The sequence below is a fragment of the Setaria italica genome, chromosome VI, assembly GCF_000263155.2.
Source record: "Setaria italica strain Yugu1 chromosome VI, Setaria_italica_v2.0, whole genome shotgun sequence".
Taxonomy (NCBI): Eukaryota; Viridiplantae; Streptophyta; class Magnoliopsida; order Poales; family Poaceae; genus Setaria; species Setaria italica.
In genome coordinates, this window is record NC_028455.1 from 32437971 (window position 1) to 32457929 (window position 19959).

At 51.0% G+C, this 19959-nt stretch overlaps 2 protein-coding genes and 1 long non-coding RNA gene across 4 annotated transcripts; 1 reads left to right on the plus strand and 2 right to left on the minus strand.

The window, feature by feature from the left end:
* Window positions 1-1169: 1169 nt before the first annotated feature.
* On the plus strand, window positions 1170-4111 carry LOC101777762 (transcription factor bHLH130). Of its 2 annotated transcripts, XM_004973810.4 has the most exons (6): window positions 1177-2206; window positions 2386-2702; window positions 2798-2944; window positions 3046-3111; window positions 3309-3377; window positions 3614-4111. In XM_004973810.4, the coding sequence occupies exons 1-6, from the start codon at window positions 1756-1758 to the stop codon at window positions 3677-3679; spliced, it is 1116 nt and encodes a 371-aa protein (XP_004973867.1). In that variant the 5' UTR covers window positions 1177-1755; the 3' UTR covers window positions 3680-4111. The 2 variants fall into 2 exon arrangements, with proteins under 2 accessions (XP_022683307.1, XP_004973867.1); XM_022827572.1 differs by lacking the exon at window positions 3309-3377 and having other exon boundaries at window positions 1170-2206.
* Window positions 4112-9797: 5686 nt separating this feature from the next.
* On the minus strand, window positions 9798-12192 carry LOC111257670. Its single transcript, XR_002678275.1, has 3 exons — window positions 11829-12192; window positions 11070-11657; window positions 9798-10181 (listed from the first exon to the last, which is right to left on the minus strand). It is a non-coding gene; the product is annotated as an uncharacterized LOC111257670 (long non-coding RNA).
* Window positions 12193-16257: 4065 nt separating this feature from the next.
* On the minus strand, window positions 16258-19725 carry LOC101778175 (IRK-interacting protein). Its single transcript, XM_004973811.4, has 2 exons — window positions 18971-19725; window positions 16258-18007 (listed from the first exon to the last, which is right to left on the minus strand). The coding sequence occupies exons 1-2, from the start codon at window positions 19256-19258 to the stop codon at window positions 16493-16495; spliced, it is 1803 nt and encodes a 600-aa protein (XP_004973868.1). The 5' UTR covers window positions 19259-19725; the 3' UTR covers window positions 16258-16492.
* Between the last annotated feature and the right edge of the window lie 234 nt (window positions 19726-19959).

The following is a 19959-nucleotide window of genomic DNA, read 5'->3' on the forward strand; positions in this document are numbered from 1 at the left end:
AGGAGAACTAGGGATAAGAATAAAATCTAGTGGATAGTTTTATTCTCGTTCACCGGAAGTAAAACGTAAGTAGGAATATGGAAAAATCCCTCTTTGACCTCTATGTTTTGCTCAGGAGCTCCTGCTTTCAGTCCTTTTGGGCATGGTGGATTCACAATCCACTGCCTTGATCCACCTGGCTACATCGGGGTGGCCGCGGGGGTTGATGGGTGAAGTTTTCTCTTTGCTTGGCTTTTTGGTCATTTTGCCACTTTTGTGCATGGACTTCTCTGTGAAATTGCTCTTGCAAATTAACAAGCGTGTTATTTCCTCGTATCCAAGTTAGCCTACTTTGTAAACTCTCTTGGTATGTTGGCACATTTTTGTTTTGGCTTTACCTACTTCTCGCTAATGTATATGAACTTATAATGCTTTATTGTTAACCATCGCGTGTCATTTATCTTGATACTCACACATCCCTAAGAAAAACGTGTTTAAAGTTCATTGACAGGTCGAACGCAGTGATAACAATATGACCATAAAAGAAGAAATGATGCATGGATAAGTAATTTTTTTTCTAATTTCACCCCTTCAAGTTTCAAGAGGATGTGGCAACATACGATATGGAGTGATGGAATGGGTAAGGGAACGCCTCGTGACTTTTTTTGTCAACTCCCGTTAACGACACCCTTACTACTTTTTGGGTAGCATTTATCGTGACTTATGTGTATGGTAGATCCAGTATTTATGTCGCTAATTCCAGCCATGAAGTTTAAAATGTTCTGCTATACTTCGAATCTTATCTTTATTTTCTCTCAAATTCACGGGTGGTGTTTGCGTGGGTTGAGGGTAACTTCTTCACCCGTCACCATCCAATGCGTTATTTTTTTTTCAAAGACCCTACAAAAGAGGCACAATGTGTACGCGTGCCCATTCCGGACAGTAATTTTCCACCAGCCCAATCATTTCTCAGCTCAGAGCCGACATGCGAGCAACATACCGGAGGTGGGCAGCTGAGCTCAACGCAACGGAGACCTCCTCACGGCGAAATGTCAACCGAGGGGGCAAATCCGTAATCTCATCCCCGGGCGGTCACTCCAAGCGAAAGCATCGGCGCAGCGACCCATCCGTCCGTGGACCATGCTCCCGGCATCGTCTTCTCCCTGGAGCCGAGGGCAGTCTCGTCACTTCCGCCCGCCCTCCTCCTCCACCGAGCTGGCTGCGAGCGATCACCGAGAGCTCCCTCCCTCACTCCCACACATATAAAATTTGCTCCACGCACACGCACACAGTCGCCACCCCACCCCCAATCCGTGAATTAAACTAGTGCCGCAAAAGCAGAGCGGAGGCCCCTCCAACTCCAAGCCACCACCGCCGCTTCTTCTTGGTTTTGCTGCTGCTGGTGCTGCGGCGGCTGGGTCTCTCTCCTTTTCTTTCCCTTCTTCTCCCGTCGCCGTACAAAAGCTGTGGATAGGGAGTAGCTACCTGGGTAGGAGGGGTGGAGAGATCGGGCGCAAAAAGTTGTTTGGCGCTGTGTTCGTCGGCTGGAAAGTTCTGTGTTTCTTTTTTTCTGTGTCTCGGGGTTCGCTGGATTGCTTGGGGTTGATTCGCTGGGGGTTTGTGTTGCTGGCTCCTGTGCGTGCGGCCATGGCGGGGAGGCGGTGGTAGTGGTGCGTGCGTGAGCGGTGGTCTGTGAGGGAGGAGAAAATTGGTGCTCGGGAAGGGGAGAGGAGGAAGTTGCCGGATTGGGGAAGGTGAGAGAGATACGGTGAGGTGATGTATGGCTCGCCGGTGTCCAAGGATCTGAACCTGCCGGTGCAGCCGCCGATGACTTCGTCCGGGCTGCTGCGCTACAGATCGGCGCCGAGCACGCTGCTCGGCGAGGTCTGCGAGGACTTCCTCCAGCCGGGGCCGCGCGCCGGCAGCCCCGACGCTGGCGCCGCCGACGTCTTCTCCAGGTTCCTCGCTGACCACCAGATCAGGGACAAGCCGCATACCCACTTCCCGGACACGGCCGCCTTGGCCTCCCAGCAGCAGCAGCAACAGCAGATGATGTTCCACTCCCAGCAGCAGCAGCAGCAGATGGCCGCCGTCGAGTCCGGGCTGTACCGCACCGTGAGCTCCGGCATGGAGGCCCCCACCGCCGGCGCCGGCGCCGGCGGCAGCAGCCTGATCCGGCAGAGCAGCTCCCCCGCCGGGTTCCTCAATCATTTGAACATGGACAACGGTTGGTCCCTCCTCCTTAACCCGGCCTTATTTTGGTACTCCCGTAGTTGCCACTCCTGCCATGCTCGCTCCCTGCGCCGCAATTATTGCCGCTCTGTTCTTGGCGAGTTCTTGTTGGAAACATTTCTATTTCCGGAACTGAGCGCGCCCGTCCTCCCCGCGCCGTCTTGCTCAATTCAGGGTACGGGGGCATGCTGAGGGCCGGCATGGGCGTCGGCTTCAGGAACGGCGCCAGCGCGGCCGCCGCGGCCGACTCCACCGCCGGCGGCAGGCTCAAGGGCCAGCTCAGCTTCTCGTCGCGGCAGGGCTCCCTGATGTCGCAGATCTCGGAGATGGGCAGCGAGGAGCTCGGCGGCAGCAGCCCCGAGGGCGCCGGCGGCGGCCGGGGCTACATCCCCGGGTACCCGATGAGCTCCGGGTGGGAGGACTCGTCGTCACTCATGTCCGAGAGCCTGTCCGGGATGAAACGCCCGCGGGACTCGTCGGAACCCGGCCAGGTGCGTCTCCGGCGGCCGTCGCGTCTACTGTTCCATCGCCGCTTCCATTTCTCCTAGCATATCAGCGTGATGATGATCTGACGATGATGGTGCAGAGCGGCCTGACGCAGCAGTTCAGCCTGCCCAAGACGTCGTCGGAGATGGCGGCCATCGAGAAGTTCCTCCAGTTCCAGGACGCCGTGCCCTGCAAGATCCGCGCCAAGCGCGGGTGCGCCACGCACCCGCGCAGCATCGCCGAGCGGGTGAGCGAGCTGAAACCGAATCGACTCTGTACCTATCCTGCTGTTGAGCAGCAATTGGCTGATGCCTTCGATCCTTTGACCTTTGACCCATGGCCATCCAGGTGAGGAGGACAAAGATCAGCGAGCGAATCAGGAAGCTCCAGGAGCTCGTGCCCAACATGGACAAGGTACTGACCTCACCTCACTGCGCATCCTGTAGCATCCCCTGCCTCTGCACCAATTCTGGCTCGTCTCCTCTCATCTCCCCAGTAGGAAATAGGCAGTAGATCAGTCTCTGTATGGTTCGCAAACAAATCCGCCATGCCATGTCGAGGACCACCCCAAGAATTGACCCGTGTACTTGCGTTGCGTCTCCTACCTGCAGCAAACCAACACCTCAGACATGCTGGATTTGGCCGTCGACTACATCAAGGATCTCCAGAAGCAGGTCAAGGTACGATCTCGTCATCACCGGATTTCCCCGCAAATGATCACCTGTCGGTAGCTTAGTTGCCAAGGTCAACTTGCCATTTGCCAGTGACGTCCAAATCAAGAAGCTGATTTGCCCAGTGGCTGACGGCGAGGGTCACCTGCAAATTGTCTTTTTACCTATCTTATTACCTGAATTACTCGATCCGAAAAGGGGGAAAAAAAACTGAGCTCTGACAGTGATCTGTTAATCCACTGAAGGTGCTGAACGAGAGCCGCGCCAACTGCACCTGCTCGGCGAGCAAGAACCCGCAGTACTCCGGCTGAAGCGCTCCAGGCAAGACACGCGGAGGCCTCAGGAAACAGCATCATTTAGAATTTGTTGAGGGGGTTGTAAAACAAAATTGTAGCTCTCATTTCTCTGGGTTCGAGTAGAGGCATGGAGTGAGCTTTTGAGCACCGGACCGGGGTCCGGAGCAGTGGCATCATCAAGTATTCAAGCGATGTGAGATGGGAGGGGGGAGGCATGGGAGGGAGAATTGTATAGTACTTAGTTTTTGCTGTAACTTTTGCTATATACACCGTCCTGCACGCCCATGTCCATCGCATTTCCGTAGAAGATTGCTGCTGTGTTTGTACTGTTAGCAGCAGCAGCTGTAGGGTGTAGCACCACCATTTTTAGACCATGGCCAGACCAACCTCCTCTCATCATCACACAAATAAATGCTAAATTGCATTGGCGTTTTTTTCCCTTTGAAACTGAATTGCGTTTTTTTCTTTTCTCCTTCCGGGGACGCCGAGACGAGTTCACGGGATCCAGCAGTCCAGCACAGGAGAAGGTTCAGTGAACACAGCCGGTTCATTTCCTGTGAACGGTCACTGTCCCTTCATCTACTGCTCGTTCTCATCTTGGAAGCGAGGCCTGGGAACCTGTGGGCGCCGTGGGAACTCGACCTCCCCCCAAGTATTCGGAATCGGATCCTCTAGCGTCAGGCTCTTTGACTGTACTCTACAGCCGCTCATCTGCGCCGTCCGAAACGATCCAACGACGTTCAGCTCTCCTGGCGCTCCACACCTCCTCGCGCTGGGCCTCGGCCCAACAAGACGGGCTCCGACGCTCCGCCTCTGGGAGCTCCACCGGCGAGGGCATGGCGAGGAGCCGCACACGGTGCTCCGCAGCATGGAGGAAGGCGCGGCGCTGGAGCTCGCAGTCGGAGCGCATGGAATGGTCGGCCGCCGGGCGCGCGAGGAGGAGCGTGGCCTCGCAGCCAAGCTCCGCCGCAGCTAAGCCCCAGGCGGAGAGCGCGAGCGGCCGCAACCTGCCGGTGGATTCGATTCTTGTGCTCCACCACGGCCGTCTCTTTGCAGCTGGAGTAGCGGCCGCCGCTTCAGCGGCCGTGACCTCGACGGTCACGGCTCCTGCGTGTCAACGGCCGACTCAGCGTCCACGGCGGCGCAGCGGATGCGCGGAGGCCGGAGGGCGAGCGCAAGAGATGCCTTCGCCGAGGCCGGGGCAGGTCGCGGCGCGTGCCGATGCGGTGTACGAGAGGTGGGCCAAGCGGATGGGCATCGCGATTGAGGCGGCGCGCCTGCGGTGCCGTTGCCGCCGCCGTGCGCGTTCCGCTGCGCGAAGCCATGGCCGCCGCGCTCTGGTGGGAGGTGGCAGGCAACGTCTGCGGCACCGGTGCCATCCAGCAAAGACGATGTGCTCAGGCGTCTAGAATCGTGTGCGCACGTGCCGGCGAGGCTGGTGGTGGCAGGCGCCTGCATATGGCCGGCTGCGGGGCGGCAGCGTTCGGAAGGATGAGGCCCGAGCGCCATGGTGACAAGCAGGAGGGCGCCAAATCTGCAACGAGCGAGGAAGACGATAGCGGAGGGGAGGCACTTGGTCGCTCATGGCATGCTCGCACCGTGGGGTCAGATGGGCCGCTCGCCCGCTCGACCGCCTCCTGTGTAGCCTGTGAGGAGTTTGACGGGGGTCGCCGTTGGATCGCAGCAGTACGGCGCAGATGAGGGTGACTGCACTCTAACGCCAATGAGTGTGACGTTAGAGGATCTGAATCCAAGTAACCGGGGGCCGTGCTTTCCTCTGTTTGTTCAGACGCTTTGGTTGATCCTGTTAAATTGCAGGCGTCGTTGCGAATCCCCTGATACGCGTTCCCTTCGTGACAGCAGATGAGGCGTGAAGAAGATGGTAGATGACCCATCTCTATTCCCAGTCCCAAGGGTACACACGAGAAGATAATAGATATAGGTGGAACAGATCTCTTATTAAATAATAGATGAGTACAGATTCCAATATATATGGTTAACCCTTCGGGACTATCTTCAGTATAAGCTCATAATTATCTCTAATCAAAGGGATATCTTAACACTCCCTCTTGGGCGAATACTGCGACTAGTTCATGCCTCATTAAAAACTCCCAAAATCCAATGGGAGAAAAGGAATGGAGAAAAGAGTACATGATTTCCGCCTAATGTATTACACATGTTGCCTCGTTAAAAACTCTATGTGAGAAACTTCAGGAAAACTCGATAGGGGAAAAAGAGTACAACATATATCTTCAGGATATAATATAATATGCTAGATTACACTATTCAGGATCTGGTAAATATTTAGGGTTGTTCTCCCCCTGAACACTGCAAGTCTTTTAAAAATCTCATGCTAATTCTTCGAACAAATTTGCTAAACGTAGTGGCACGAAGAGATTTAGTGAACAAATCCGCTAGATTGTCACACGACCTGGCTTGCTCACCTTGTTTCTGGACGTCGTGAGGATAAAAAAAACTTAGGAGCTATATGCTTTGTTAAATTTCTCTTCACATAACCCATTTGCATTTGTGTAACACATGCTGCATTATCTTCATAGATAACTATGGGAGCATCGGATATATTAAGGCCACATGACTTTTGGATGTGGTTAATCATACAGCGTAGCCAAACATACTCACGTGTGGCTTCATAAAGCGCTATGATCTCCGAGTGATTTGAAGATGTTGCTACCAAGGTCTGTTTACATGACCACCACAAGATAGCTATACCACAACAGAGAAACACAAAACCAGATTTACAAACATGGGGTCTGACAGATATCCAGCATCTGCAAAACCCACCATGGTTAGATCATTCTTCTTCGGGAAAAACGGACCAAGATCTAAAGTACCGTTGAGGTACCTTAATATTGTTTTGACACCAACCCAATGCCTCCTAGTAGGGGCCGCACTATACCTTGCTAATAAATTTCCTGCAAATGCAATATCGGGTCTAGTGCTGTTCCAAAGGTACCTTAGTGCTCCTATGGTGCTTAGATAGGGAACTTCAGGTCCCAACAATTCCTCATCTTCACCCTTTGGTCTAAATGGGTCTTTATCTTTGTCAAGTGATCTCACCACCATGGGGGTGATCACAGGATGGGTCTTTTGCATATTAAATCTCTCAAGTACCTTTTTCGTATAGGTCGATTAGTGTAATAAAATTCCTTCAGGGAGATGCTCGATCTGCAGGCCTAAGCAAAATCTGGTTTTACCCATGTCTTTCATGTCAAACTCCGCCTTGAGATAGGGACTCGCCTCCTCAATGTCCTCTATGTAGCTAAAGATATTCAGATCATCAACATAGACTGAGATGATGCAAAATCCATTCTGGGATTTTCTAATAAATACGCAGGACAATCCTCATTATTCACATAACCTCTCTTCAGGAGAAATTCACTAAGCCAGTTGTACCACATCCAACCAGATTGTTTTAGCCCATACAGCGCCCTCTGCAGTTTAACATTGTACATGTTGTGATTTTTCTTAGGATCCGGAATCTTCAGTCCATCCGGGACCTTCATATATATATCCGAGTCCAATGAACCGTATAAATACGCGGTCACTACATCCATTAACTGCATATTTAGATTTAAACATGATGTCATTGAAATTAAATATTGGACCGTTATGCCACTCATTATAGGAGAGTATGTCTCATCATAATCGATGCCGAGTCTTTGCGAGAACCCTTGTGCTACAAGCCTCGCTTTATATCTCACCACCATATTATTCTCGTCTCTTTTGCGGACGAATACCCATTTGTAACCGATAGGGAATACTTTGGGGGGGGGGGGCGTACAGGCGACAGGCCCAAATACTTGCCTCTTTTTAAGCGAGCGCAATTCCGTCTCTATTGCTTCTTTCCATTTGACCCAGTCTGAGCGCTTCCGGCACTCTGCCATGGACTTTAGTTCAGGATCTTCATTAATTGCAACAACAATTTTAGAGACGAAGTTTATGTCAATACTTGTGGTATTTCTATTATATAACTCTCTCGACTCATCATAGTATGTGGCAATTTCTTCATTTGAATCATCCAGCTCATTTTGATTTCCCATATTACTAGAGTCTAGTTGTTCGGATGCCATTGTACTATTTCTTATATTTGCGCGCACTGTTGCACTAGGGCCGTCACCTTCAGGGTGTGTCACTTCTGGGACTACTAACCAGGAGCGTGATGCTTGTACTCTGGTACTTTGCCTTTGCAGATGTCTCCGCGATGTGTCAATCGAGTCATTCGGTTCTCTCCCCTTTTCCTAGGATTAGGGGCTTGAGTAGAGTTCGTTCCCTCCATGGGTATCTCCACCCTCTCCAGTGCATTAGTTGCAGGAATATGCGACTTCGATACTCCTCTTATGTTAGTGAAAGCAAGCATCTGGTAAATTATTAATCAATTGTTGCAGGTGTATTATTCTTTGAACTTTAGTGCGTGGATCAAATGAATGGATGCTTGCGTCACTCCATTCTATTTCCTGGCATTTATTAGATTTAAGGTACAATCTTCCCCTAATGCCGGGAAATGATCTTCATTGAAGATACTGTCGGCATATCAAGCCGTAAATAGATCTCCAGTTTTAGGCTCTAAATATTTGATTATGGATGGAGTTTCATAACCAACATAAACCCCCAACTTCTGGTGAGGTCCCATAGATGTACGCTGGGTGGTGATATCGGTACATATACAGCACAACAGAATTTTCGCAGGTGGGAAATCATTTGTTGATGTCCACATGCTAATTGATAAGGGGAAGCAGAGTGACATGCAGAGGGTCCGGTGAGATCCCATAGATGTACGCTGGGGTGGTGATATCGGTAGATATACCGCACAACCGAATTTTCGCAGATGAAAAATCATTTATTGATGTCCACATGCTAATTGACAAGGAGAAGCAGAGTGACATGTAGAAGGTCTATATTGGATTAAGGTAGCAACATGCTTAACTGCGTGACCCCAACAACTGGTGGGGAGTCCGCTATTTAGTAAAAGCAGCCTGGTGATTAATTTAATTCTTTTTATTAGGGACTCGGCGAGCCCATTCTGAGTATGAACATGGGGTACAGAATGCTCTATATCAATACCCATTGCAAGACAATAGTCATTAAATGTTTTTGAGGTGAACTCACCAGCATTATCCATCCATATTGACTTAATGCAGCTCTCCGGGAAACTAGCACGCAAACGGATGATTTGGGCAATGAATTTGGAAAAAGTGTGGTTCCACATAGACAACAGGCACGTGGCTCCACTTTGTAGAGGCATCTATAAGAACTATAAAATATCTAAATGGTCCCGACAATGGATTTATTGGGCCACAAATATCACCTTGAATTCTCTACAGGAAACTGAAAGACTCAGATTTACTAACTTTCAGATAAGAGGGTCTAGTAATCAATTTTCTTTGTGCGCAAGCAGTACACATAAAATCTTCGGGTTTTTGAAACTGAGTTGTTTTAAGGCCATGACCAGCAGAGCTATTAATTATATTACGCACCATTCTTACTCCAGGGTGACCAAGCCTTTCATGCCAGATTTTAAAAGATTCTGGATTTTTAAAGATTGTAGCCATCGCAACATTTTTTAAAATTCTGGAGGGGGTTTTATTTTTGTGTAGTACAGTCCGGAGGAGTGCAAGGCGCTTTCTCGACCACTTTTATTTGGGTGTCTTCAGACTCCGTTATATGGAGGTATTCAGTACCGCTTTTGCATGCCGTGGTAATATGATAGCCACAACGACGGATGTCTTTGAAGGTAAGGAGATTACGCTCAGCTCCCGGATATAGGAATGCTTCTTCTATGAAAATCCTAGGATCATTTGGGAGGACCACAATGGCTCGACCGGAACCAACAATGCGGCCATTGCTGCCGGCAATCGTGAGGACATTCTCAGTTCGTTTCTGCAATGTCTGAAAATACTTCGTGTCCCTCAAAATCGAGTTTGCGGCAGCGCTATCCACTAAGCAAAAATCCTCTTCGTCAGCCTCCATAGAACAGTACGTATCCTCTCTATTAAAATATAATAGATTTAATTCACTCGTATAGAACAGAGTACACGCATTGATTCTTACGGAGTAAACAATATGCATGAGCGGTAACCAATCGAAGCACGTAATAGACAAGGTAGGCCACAAATTTAAAATACCTAACCAGGATATAGTATTTAAATGCTAATGGTTCAAACAAAACAAATGATTCAGTTTGCTCAACGAGAGCATTATTACATCACGCCAAATTTCTTCTGGAAATAAATCAAACTGACTAATTAAACCAAATCTAAGCAAAATGACTAATGACTTGGGAACTATGCCATGTCCCCAAAATCATCGTCGAGGGTGTCCTCTTCATCGAGGTCGTAACCATCGTCGCCTCCCTGGGTAGCGGTACCAGATATTAATTGGATCGACATCCGTAGCAGCATGACCTTCTGTGTTCTCGACAGGCTGGGGCAGCACCACAACATGCTCTCCAGCGACGGCATCGACCCGTGCCTGAGCAAAGTGAGCTTCAGCGTTCTGGCTGGTGTTTGGACACATGATGCTAAACTTTAGTAATGTCACATCGGATATTCGGATGCTAATTAGAATGATTAAATATGAGCTAATTATAAAACTAATTGCACAGATGGAGTCTAATTCACGAGACGAATCTATTAAGGCTAATTAATCCATCATTAGCAAATGGTTAATGTAGCACCACATTGTCAAATCATGGACTAATTAGGCTTAATAGATTTGTCTCGCGAATTAGACTCCATCTGTGCAATTAGTTTTATAATTAGACTATATTTAATACTCCTAATTAATATCGTAGCACATCTGGCAGTATACTGCAAGGCCAACTCCAGGCAGCAGTGCAGTTTTGCGCATGCAGCAACGTACGATCAAGTGACACACTAGTCATGAAACCAATCTACAGACGTTCTATGCTAATATGCTGATCAAGATAGACAATCTATGCTAGTTTGCTCGACGGCAAGATCACAATTGCGATGGGTTAGCCAGCGACAGCCACATGAAGCGGCACGTTCCTTGATCAGTGGCAAAAAAAAAAAAATTGCCATCGAAAAACAAATGCATCTATTAAAAGAATTAAGCCGCACTAGATGGAACATCTAGGACAAAAACAATCGCAAGAACCGATCTACAAAGGTTCTACACAGACTAGATGGTAAAAAGAAATAGATATAGCAAACCGATCTATAAAGAACTGGCAATCTAGATTAGCACCAACACCCTAACAAGCACATATAGAACACATCTATTAAATAAGTATGCTAGATGGCAAATGAACTTGCTGGAAAAAACAACAACGGCAGAAACCCTATGCAATCAAGAACCACAAGTTCTACCGATCATCCAAATCCATCTACTGAGGAGGATTCGGCGAGGATCACGAACGACGTACCTTGAATGTAGGGCTGTTGATAACGTGTTAAACTGTAGGCGTCGTTGTGAATCCCGAGATCCACATTCCCTTCCTAGCAGCAGATGAGGCGTGGAGAAGACAGTAGATGACCTATCTCTCTTCCCGATCCCAAGCACGACACACACGAGAGACAGTAGATGTAGGTGGAACATATTTCTTATTCAATAATAGATGAGTACAAGTTTCATTATACACGGTCAACCCTTCAGGGGTGTCTTCGGTAGAAGCTTGTAATTATCCCGGATATATTAACTGATCCGTTTCTGGCATTCAGGCTGGGAGGAGAAGTCAGAAAACGGAGAGGGGGAGGGAAGGTGATGGAGGCGTGTGGGGTCTCGGGGAGATGACGGGGATGGCCGCATCAATTCGTGGGATTCAGGCTGGGAGGAGAAAGTCGGGAAAGGAAAGGTGATGGAGGCGTGTGGGGTCTCGCGGAGACGACGGGGATGGCCGCGTCAATTCGTGAGAGCGGCCGGCATCCGGCTCGGGCTCGTCGCACGCGTACACGGTCACGAGACTCGAAAATCTTCGCAACGGTTCGTGGAGAAGATAAGGTCGGACGGAGCGCTGAGGAAAAAGATTCATGGTCATCAGGTTTATGCTCAAGTTCCGTTAAGAGAAATGGCAGCTTTTGTTGTTAAGAGCGGATCTTTGGTTAGTGGTAATCATCATGAAATCTTTTGATATGTTTTTTCGTGAGAAAAATGTTTGTAATAATACGAGTAAGCATCCATGTACCTGGTAGGTTTGGTAGGCCGGAGCAGGATGAGATCTGACTTTACGGGTACTTTCTTGACGCGCACGCGAGTACCTGGATCCCATCGATGACGATGCCCTTCCTCCTCCATCGCCGAGCTGGGAGAAAGAAATCCACGGGAAGGCGTGTGCGTGGTCCCCCCATGCGGGCGCGCCGTTTTCCCAGACGCAACGGATCCGCGTGCGTCCTCGATCAGCGGCGGCGTGGGCAGGATCGCGGCCGTCGGATTGGGGAAGCCGCGTCCCGTGCGAGGGCGGGCGGCGGCGGCCGGCGAAAGCGACGCGCCTCTTCCCGTATTCACTGCGGCCGCCGCCGTCGTGTGGCCCGGGAGGAGGCAAGCACAAGCATCTTAAATTTTGGGACGAGGAATACCAAAATCCCAGATGCAAAGGAAGCTTTTGAGTGAACTGAATTTTCACCTTTTCCTTCACGTGAAAGAGCGCCGTTGCCTTTCGAGGGAGGAAATGCCGAAAATGACAGAGGAGGTGTAGAGACATGGGGTGCTCGCCGTGACGGTGAAAGGAAGACTGAAACGAACCGGTGTTACTGCTCCTTACCCGCCAAAGCGTGTCTTTACCCCCCGGATCTCCGGTCTCCACGCCTCCTTTCCCAGTGCGTGTGCACCGTCGTGCCTGTGAGTACGCAAGTACCGGCCGTGCACCGCTTCCAGACTGCACGGCGCACGCCCTCGCGCTACGCTGACCGGTGGCCCGGCTCGTCTCGATCATTCGATCGGGAGCTATCATTAAGTCGTAAACCCTAGATCTCAAGTAGCAGTACCTTCAAAGACTTGAACCAGCCTATTGCTATGCTAGGATACAGAGAAGTCAAAGGTTACAGAGACATGCCTCTGCGTGATGCGCCCCGTCCGATGAACAGTGGGAGCCGCCGATGTGGCCACACACGGCCGGGCCGGGGGCTTGCTGCCGCTGCGATCTTGTCGTGGGGCGGCGCGCGCGTTGTCGTGGGAGATGATGGCACGGCACGGTGGCGGAAAGGAAAAAAGCGCACGGGTGGCTGAATTCCGAGGAGGAGGTAGTGGAGTCGGCAATGAGCTCCCCCTCCGCCTTTGCTTCCGTTCTCGGTTCGTCGCCCACTGTGCATGTGGAGGACATGGGGGGCACCGGCGCATCGGCATCACTTCGGGCCGAAAAAGCCACTCGCTCGAGCTCGCCTTTTACTTTCACTGACCGTCCGTGCGGCGGTGCCGAGTGGGATTCGGGCCACGGTGATCGGTGACCGGAATCCCCCCTTCGCCCAGGTGGTGTACAGTACTGGTGTATGCCATGGCCGGTGATCGATCATCAGTGCCAGGACACAGGGCCGGAACGGGACATAAGTGCCGCGTGCAGTGCAGGACCACGGGGCCACAGCTGCGGGGTGCAGAGCGCACATAGCAGGGGGGGATGGGGGAGGTGGCCGGTGGTGTTCCGTTCCATACCATACCGGTGCACGATTGGACGGGGAGAAGCCTTGGGTTTGGGTTGAAGGCGGCTTTCGCGGCGGCTGCCGGTGCTGGTGTCCGCGTGCGACGCACCTGGCCGTGCGCTGCTGCCGCGGACCTGACCCACGGTTGGGTGACGGCGCCCTGCCCGGCCCCCGGTTTTGGAAGGCAGGTTCAGCGGACGTGGACGTGCCCGTGGTTCCATTTCCATGCTGATGACTAGGCCCTTGTTTACTTCACCCCTAACTTCCAACTTTAGCACTATGCAAAAAGAAGATTCCCCATCACATCAAACTTGCGGTACATACATGGAGTACTAAATATAGATGAAATTAAAAACTAATTGCACAGTTTTGTTGTACTTTGCGAGACGAATCTTTTGAACCTAATTAGTCAATGTTTGGACAATAATTCACAAATACAAACGAAACGCTACAGTGTACTACAGTGCCGACACAGTAATTTTGGCACTCCCAATTTTGGCAACTAAACAAGGCCTAGAATGGGAAAGTCCATGTGGCTGGTGATATGACAAGAGCCCTGGTGAGGAGTCGGCATGATGACGATGAAACGGAGCCTGAGACGACGACGGCAGCAAGCCGGAAGAAAGAGGGAATTGAGGGGCGTTTGGTCGGGCACATGACCTTTGCGTCAGGCCCATGGGCTGCAAGGGGGCTCTGTTTGTTATCCTGCACGTGGGACACGTGGCTGGCTAGCACGGTTCACAAAGCATTCTGGAGCCTGCATCGCGTGGAACGAAAAAAATATATTGTTCCACGCGGTGCAGGCTGGAATGTGATGTTATGGTGTCCCTCGTGGGTTGTTTTTTCCTTATCAACACAGATCACGCGCAGAGGCAGTGACTGGCGAGCTGGAGTTGCACTGGCGAGCGGGGCACGGCGGTTGCAGGGACGTGGCAGGCGACGGCAGTCCAAGGAGGCACATGGCCGGCAGTGACGCGCGTGGCCATGGGGCGCGCGTGGAGGCGTGCGGCCGGCGGGAACCCACGGGCACAGTGAAGGCTATGGTGGATCACAGTCGCGGCAATGCGTGGAGGCGTGCGGCAGCTCGGGGACCAGTGGCGGCGGCTGCAACGCTTGCCTAGCGGGGCTGTGGCGGCTACAAGCCTACAATAGCACCCTTTTCCATCGAGCTGAAGCGCCGCGACGATACCCTAAAGCTGAAGCCCACGGCAAGGCTAGCAATTAGGGAGAGGATGTAGCGGTGGCCAACAATCATCAATTTGGATTTGCAGTAGAAAGCAAGTTCTTTAAGAAATCTTGCGTGCACGAAACAATCTTGATTCTGTACATTTGATTATGTAGCTTATGTTCATGATTTGGATGATGTTGCATTGCCTTCCTTCCCAATTAATTTTGGTTTGTTTGGTGTTCACAATGCAATTGAGTGTCTATGAAATCAGTCATGATATTGTCTCCTTATTTGGTTCGATCCAGAGAGGCATAGTCCACCGCCGCCTGAGGGAGGGACAGTCGTCCTTGGACCTTCGGTTGTGTAGCTCGCTGACGCGGGGCGACGGCCCTAGGTGCGCGACCCCGCTGCGACCTCTGGTGGTGGTCTCGCGACGAGTCGCTGCCAATCTGCCATCTCCCCGAGCCTCCCGCGCGTGGCTCTTCGTTGAATCAATTCACTCCAGCATCCCACCACCTTCGTCAGTCAGCTCTAGGGCTCACCAGTTGTTGTGCTGCGTCTACTGCCGAGAGAGAAGAAGAGGTAAAGGGGCATCGCTGAATTGGGAAAACGCTGGATGGTGGCTCACTAGCTCTACCAGATTCTACGTGCAAGGTAAGCCCACCAATCTATACAAACTACCAATCAATTTGAATGAAATTTGACCCGATAGATACGTTTTCGTCAAACTACATCTCTGCACCCTGAGAGCCGGGCTGGGCTGGCTCACGTGGCCTGGCTGCCGTCGTGCATCGTGCTCTCTGCGGAGATCGCGGCCCGCCTGGCAGAGTCTCGGCGGCCTGGCTGGACGCGTGCGGATGTGCTGCATGATTGCTCGGTGGGCCTGCTGGAGGGTCCGTACGCCTCTCGGGGCGGGCTCTCTCTGTGCGAGAGTCAGTGGGCCGTTTCGCGAGTTGGACCGACTCCACGATTCTGTCCATGTCTCTCTGGTGGCAGCAGAGATCGACGATGATGCAAGCTGCTGAAGCTCATCTCAGATGGCTGACTCCAAGGACCAAGGGAAATGTACAAACCGGAGAAACACATGGGACATGGCGGCTATGAAGCAGATGCTAAGCAGGTCTCCAACCTCTGTCTGAAATCAGACCAGGTGCCAGCTTTTAGTGATTTTGTTTTCCGTTTCTTGTCGGGCTATTCCTTCCAGAGTTCCAGGTCCTCGAGTGCGAAAGCCTCGAACCCAAGCGGCTCCGCGCTCCAGTGATGTCAGTCAAGCAACGTGCCATTTTTCTCGGATGCGAGAGCATCCTCGATGAGCAACTCTGCATAGGATGGAAGTATCGAGCCATCGGCGACACAAGCTCGTGTTTCATCAGCCAAGTCATCGATTATGATCAGTCCTTAGAGCTAGCCTGATCGGAACAGCCGGCACGGCTGCGGCTGCAAGCAAGCAGCTGCTACAGCCGGTGAGCTTTTCTTCGTTTCTAGCAGCAGCTGCATCCGCAGCCGAAGCTGCAGCATAAGCTCCGTTTCTAACTCTGTTGCTAACTGTGTCAGCCAGTCTCTGTTTTCGTTCTGTTTCTTCTGCAGAAGGTAAAACTGCTTTGAGCTGCGTTTCTCTCAGCTCTACTTGCTATTGTAAGAACTTAACTACTCCTGTATGTGGGGGGAAAAGAACCTGATGCTGCTGTTCACTATCCAACAACCGTGACAATACGAGGGGTCAGCCAACAGACTCGCAGTATCCTGTATCTTCAAGAGTATCGCATCCACAGACTAACAAACATTTCTAGGTTTAACAATTGAGGTTACCAGGCTTCATGGCAAACGACAGAGATGCTACGTTAAAAATTTCCATAAATCTTTCTTACACATGGCGCTCTTACGCAAGTATGTTACAGATATACTGACAGGCACGTCAACGGTCAAAACGACATTCTGGCATTCCTGTGTAGCACTTTGCAACTCAGCAGAACAAATGCTACTACATCACACTAACAATCAGTCAAAACAAACTATAGGCACCTCCAATCAGCAACAAACACACATTGTTTAGCTGTACCTGCAGAGCACCCTGCATTTGAGAACCCGGTCCTGGACATAGAACCCAGGCATCACCATGAGCTTCACCTGCGACGATGGATGGTGCTGCGCCCGCTGCTTGTCGAACAGCACGTCCTCCATGTAGATCTGGTCGAAGGCCCTGTTCTCCTCGACCCGCAGTATCGTCAGCGGTGGGCTGAAGGAGAACGCCAGCAGGTGGAGCAGCCAGATGCACTTGGACGCCACGAAGAAGCACTGCAGCAGCTGCTCAGCCCACGGCCACGACCAGTTCAGGGTGGACACGATGCAGCTCATCTTCTGGTCACAGAAGCGGCTGAAGTCCTCGCAGTGGTACTTGGTGCCTTTCTTCAGGACCTCGTTCCAGCTCAGGTTGCGCAGGGCGACAAAAGAGGCGAAGTTCTCCTGCCGATCCTGCTTGGGGTCGAGGCACTTGGGCGACCCGTTCTTCTGGAACGTGCAGTTTTCAAAGTCTTGGTACATTGCTTGGTTCATCAGAGCTTCAAGGTGGTACAGCACTAGTTTCGGGTGTTTGTCGTTGAGTGTAATTTGATAAGGTTGTAGGAGTAAATTTAGCTTATCTGATAGTCCATTGTCAGCATCTTCGACTTGTTGGATTAGTACCTTGCAGAACTGTTTTATGGAGAGACGGGCCTCAGATACGATCTGCAAAAATCCTTCCACCATAACTCCATGACTGACGGGCAAGGAATTGTCTCTGCTGCCACTAACTGATCTAGCTGATCTCTTTGAGTGAGATTGCATGTTCTTCGTGCTTGTTGCTTGCTTTAAAGCCTTCTTCAGTTCCGAACAGTATGCTTCCAGGCTCACTAGCTTGGTAGTCAATTCTCCTAATGATGATTTCATCTCCGATACTTCTTGCAGGGCGGCGTCCCTGTGCTCATTGGCTTCAACAACCTCTTTCTTCAGGGAGTCCAGCGAGAACACACCCCACTCCTTAAGAAGCTGTGACATGTTCTCACATTCGATGGTGTTTGGTGACATGTCTGATTTTGGCTTCCTCTTTGACTTAGGTAAGAGCCACGAGAGAATATGTGGCCCTTTATGCCTTGTCCGGGAGAAGGCAGCAGGGTGGTAGTTTGACAGCGGAGCTGTGCTATCGAGGTTCTTCAGGGACTTGGCATCGGCTTCAGTGTCCCTGCTGATAGTCGCAGGCTTGCAGGTATTGCATGTCGTAACAGCCTTAAATTCATTTAAGTCTGTCATCTGGCTGGCTGAACTGAGCAAACTGTCAGCAGAGAGGGCGGGCTGAAGGAAGGACGGATGGTTTCTGCATGCCATTCTGTTCCGCAGATGCTCGTTTGATGAAGAAAAGTGTAGCTCGCTGTTTGACGAAGAGAAGGTGTTGTGGTTGTCAAAGTCCGAGAAGGCCACTTCATCTTCTAGGCCATCATGGTCCAATCCAATGCCACTCCAATTCTCAGACAGACTCCTGTTATCTTGGCGAATGTAGTTCATGCCACCCAAGGGCTCTTCATCATAAGTCTGAGGGAATTCATCAAACAAGCAGCAAGGCTTTTGTTTAGAAGATGAACCGGAATGGAAAGTACAGAAGCAAGAAGCAAAACGAACATGATCTATGGGAAAATGTTGTACCACCAGACAACACATTTAACACAACCATTTAATGTTTCAGACTTTCAGTGGGCACATGCTAGTACCACACTGATCTGTTGATTCTGCACAACGGTTTTGAGTACAAAAGGACCCTAAAAAAATAAAAAAAAGAAGCTGGCATTTTGCTGTTTCCTTGGACTAAACCTTATTGTGATGTCCCAAGTTACTAGTCGTACTCACCCGCTTTGTAGCATACCAGCATTTTCAGGCCAACCTAACAGCTTAAAAAAAGTTTGGTTTTATGCTGATGAAATGGCTAATCCCACCAAACCGCATGAGTAGGATGCTCTTAGATGTTGACAGAAAAAAAACATTAGGTGGCAAAATCATTCCTCTGCAACTGTTACAAGTACAACAGGGAGAAAAAGATTATTTTCACAAATTCTTGATTTTTTCTGCCTCAATTTTTAGGACAATTTTTCTGCCTTCGATGGGAGTAACTGAAAACACCTAGACAATAGATCCATCATCAACCTACAGCTTTGCAAAGTAGAATGAAATACAATCAAGTACCCACTTGGCTACTGTTCTAGTAGACTTGTAGCTTCACTCCAACCAAGCTGCATCGATCAGAGTGAAATCTACACCTAGAAATGAAGTTAAGCTCGGAAAAGAACATTCTCAAAACAAGAACAGCAATTGATTCCAGCACTGACTTAGCATCAAACAGCCACAAAATTTGCCAAAACATTAGCATGGAAAGGCAGAACATACGAATCCAGCACCAAAGGAGCCAACTTTTCACACACGCCCTTGCTCCTGGTACCAAGAAACAGTACACAAACAAGAGTGGTAGCAGGAGAATGCCAGAAGTTAAGAGGGTCCGCTTACCGGGGCGAACACGGGGTAGTCCTCGGCGCCGGCGGCCGGTGCCGCGAGTCCCGGCCTGGCGAGCGCCGGCGACGCGGCCGGCGGGAGGCGGATGACGGCCGGGCTCCGGCTGGCGCTGGCGTAGGCGCCGGCATTGGCGCCGCCCTGGAGGAGCGCGGCGTGGAGCGCGCGCAGCTCGACCGCCTTGGCGACGGCGGCCTGGATGTCCTGGCGCGAGGCCGGGAGCGCCGGCGGGAGGTAGGCGGCGGCGGAGGAGGAGGAGGTGGAGGTGGTGGCGTCCGCGGCCATGGCGCTGGCGACGGCGGGGGGAGCGGGTCAAAGGCCGCGCCCTCCGGCTGGTGGCTTCGCGCAGAGCCGCACTGAAGTTACTTCTGCTGGCGGCCGGAGGTCCGGTGGAGGGGGCCTCTCGTCATTGGGGCCTGGAAATTAATGTAGTGGAGACACTGGAGAGAGGGAAGGAATAATGGCCTCTTGCCTTCTTCCTCCTGGTTGGTTGGCTGGCTTGGCTGCTTTTGTTTGGAGAAAACAGAAAAGAAAGAGGCTCATCACTCACCAGCAGCTGCAGGTTGTGTGGGATTTTCTTATAAAAAAATGGTTGTGTGTGTGGGAGACCCCATCCTCTGATTTGTTTCTGTGCGATTCAGGCTGATAATGAAGGGACCATCTCTTGATTTGGAGGTGTTTAACCTTGTCCAAGAAGAACCGGAGGAGTGCGTATTAAGGCAGTGCCATACTGCCATTTAGCCCATCATACTCTGCTAATCTGTCATTGAAATGGCATCTTGCTTTTAGAGGGAGCGCATCCAAGAATTCCTGTAGCAGCAACTGATGCATCCATCACTCCCTGCAGTTCCCACTCTGACGACACCTCCCCCCCCCCCGATGGTCCCTTCATTATCAGCCTGAATCGCACAGAAACAAATCAGAGGATGGGGTCTCCCACACACACAACCATTTTTTTATAAGAAAATCCAACACAACCTGATGCT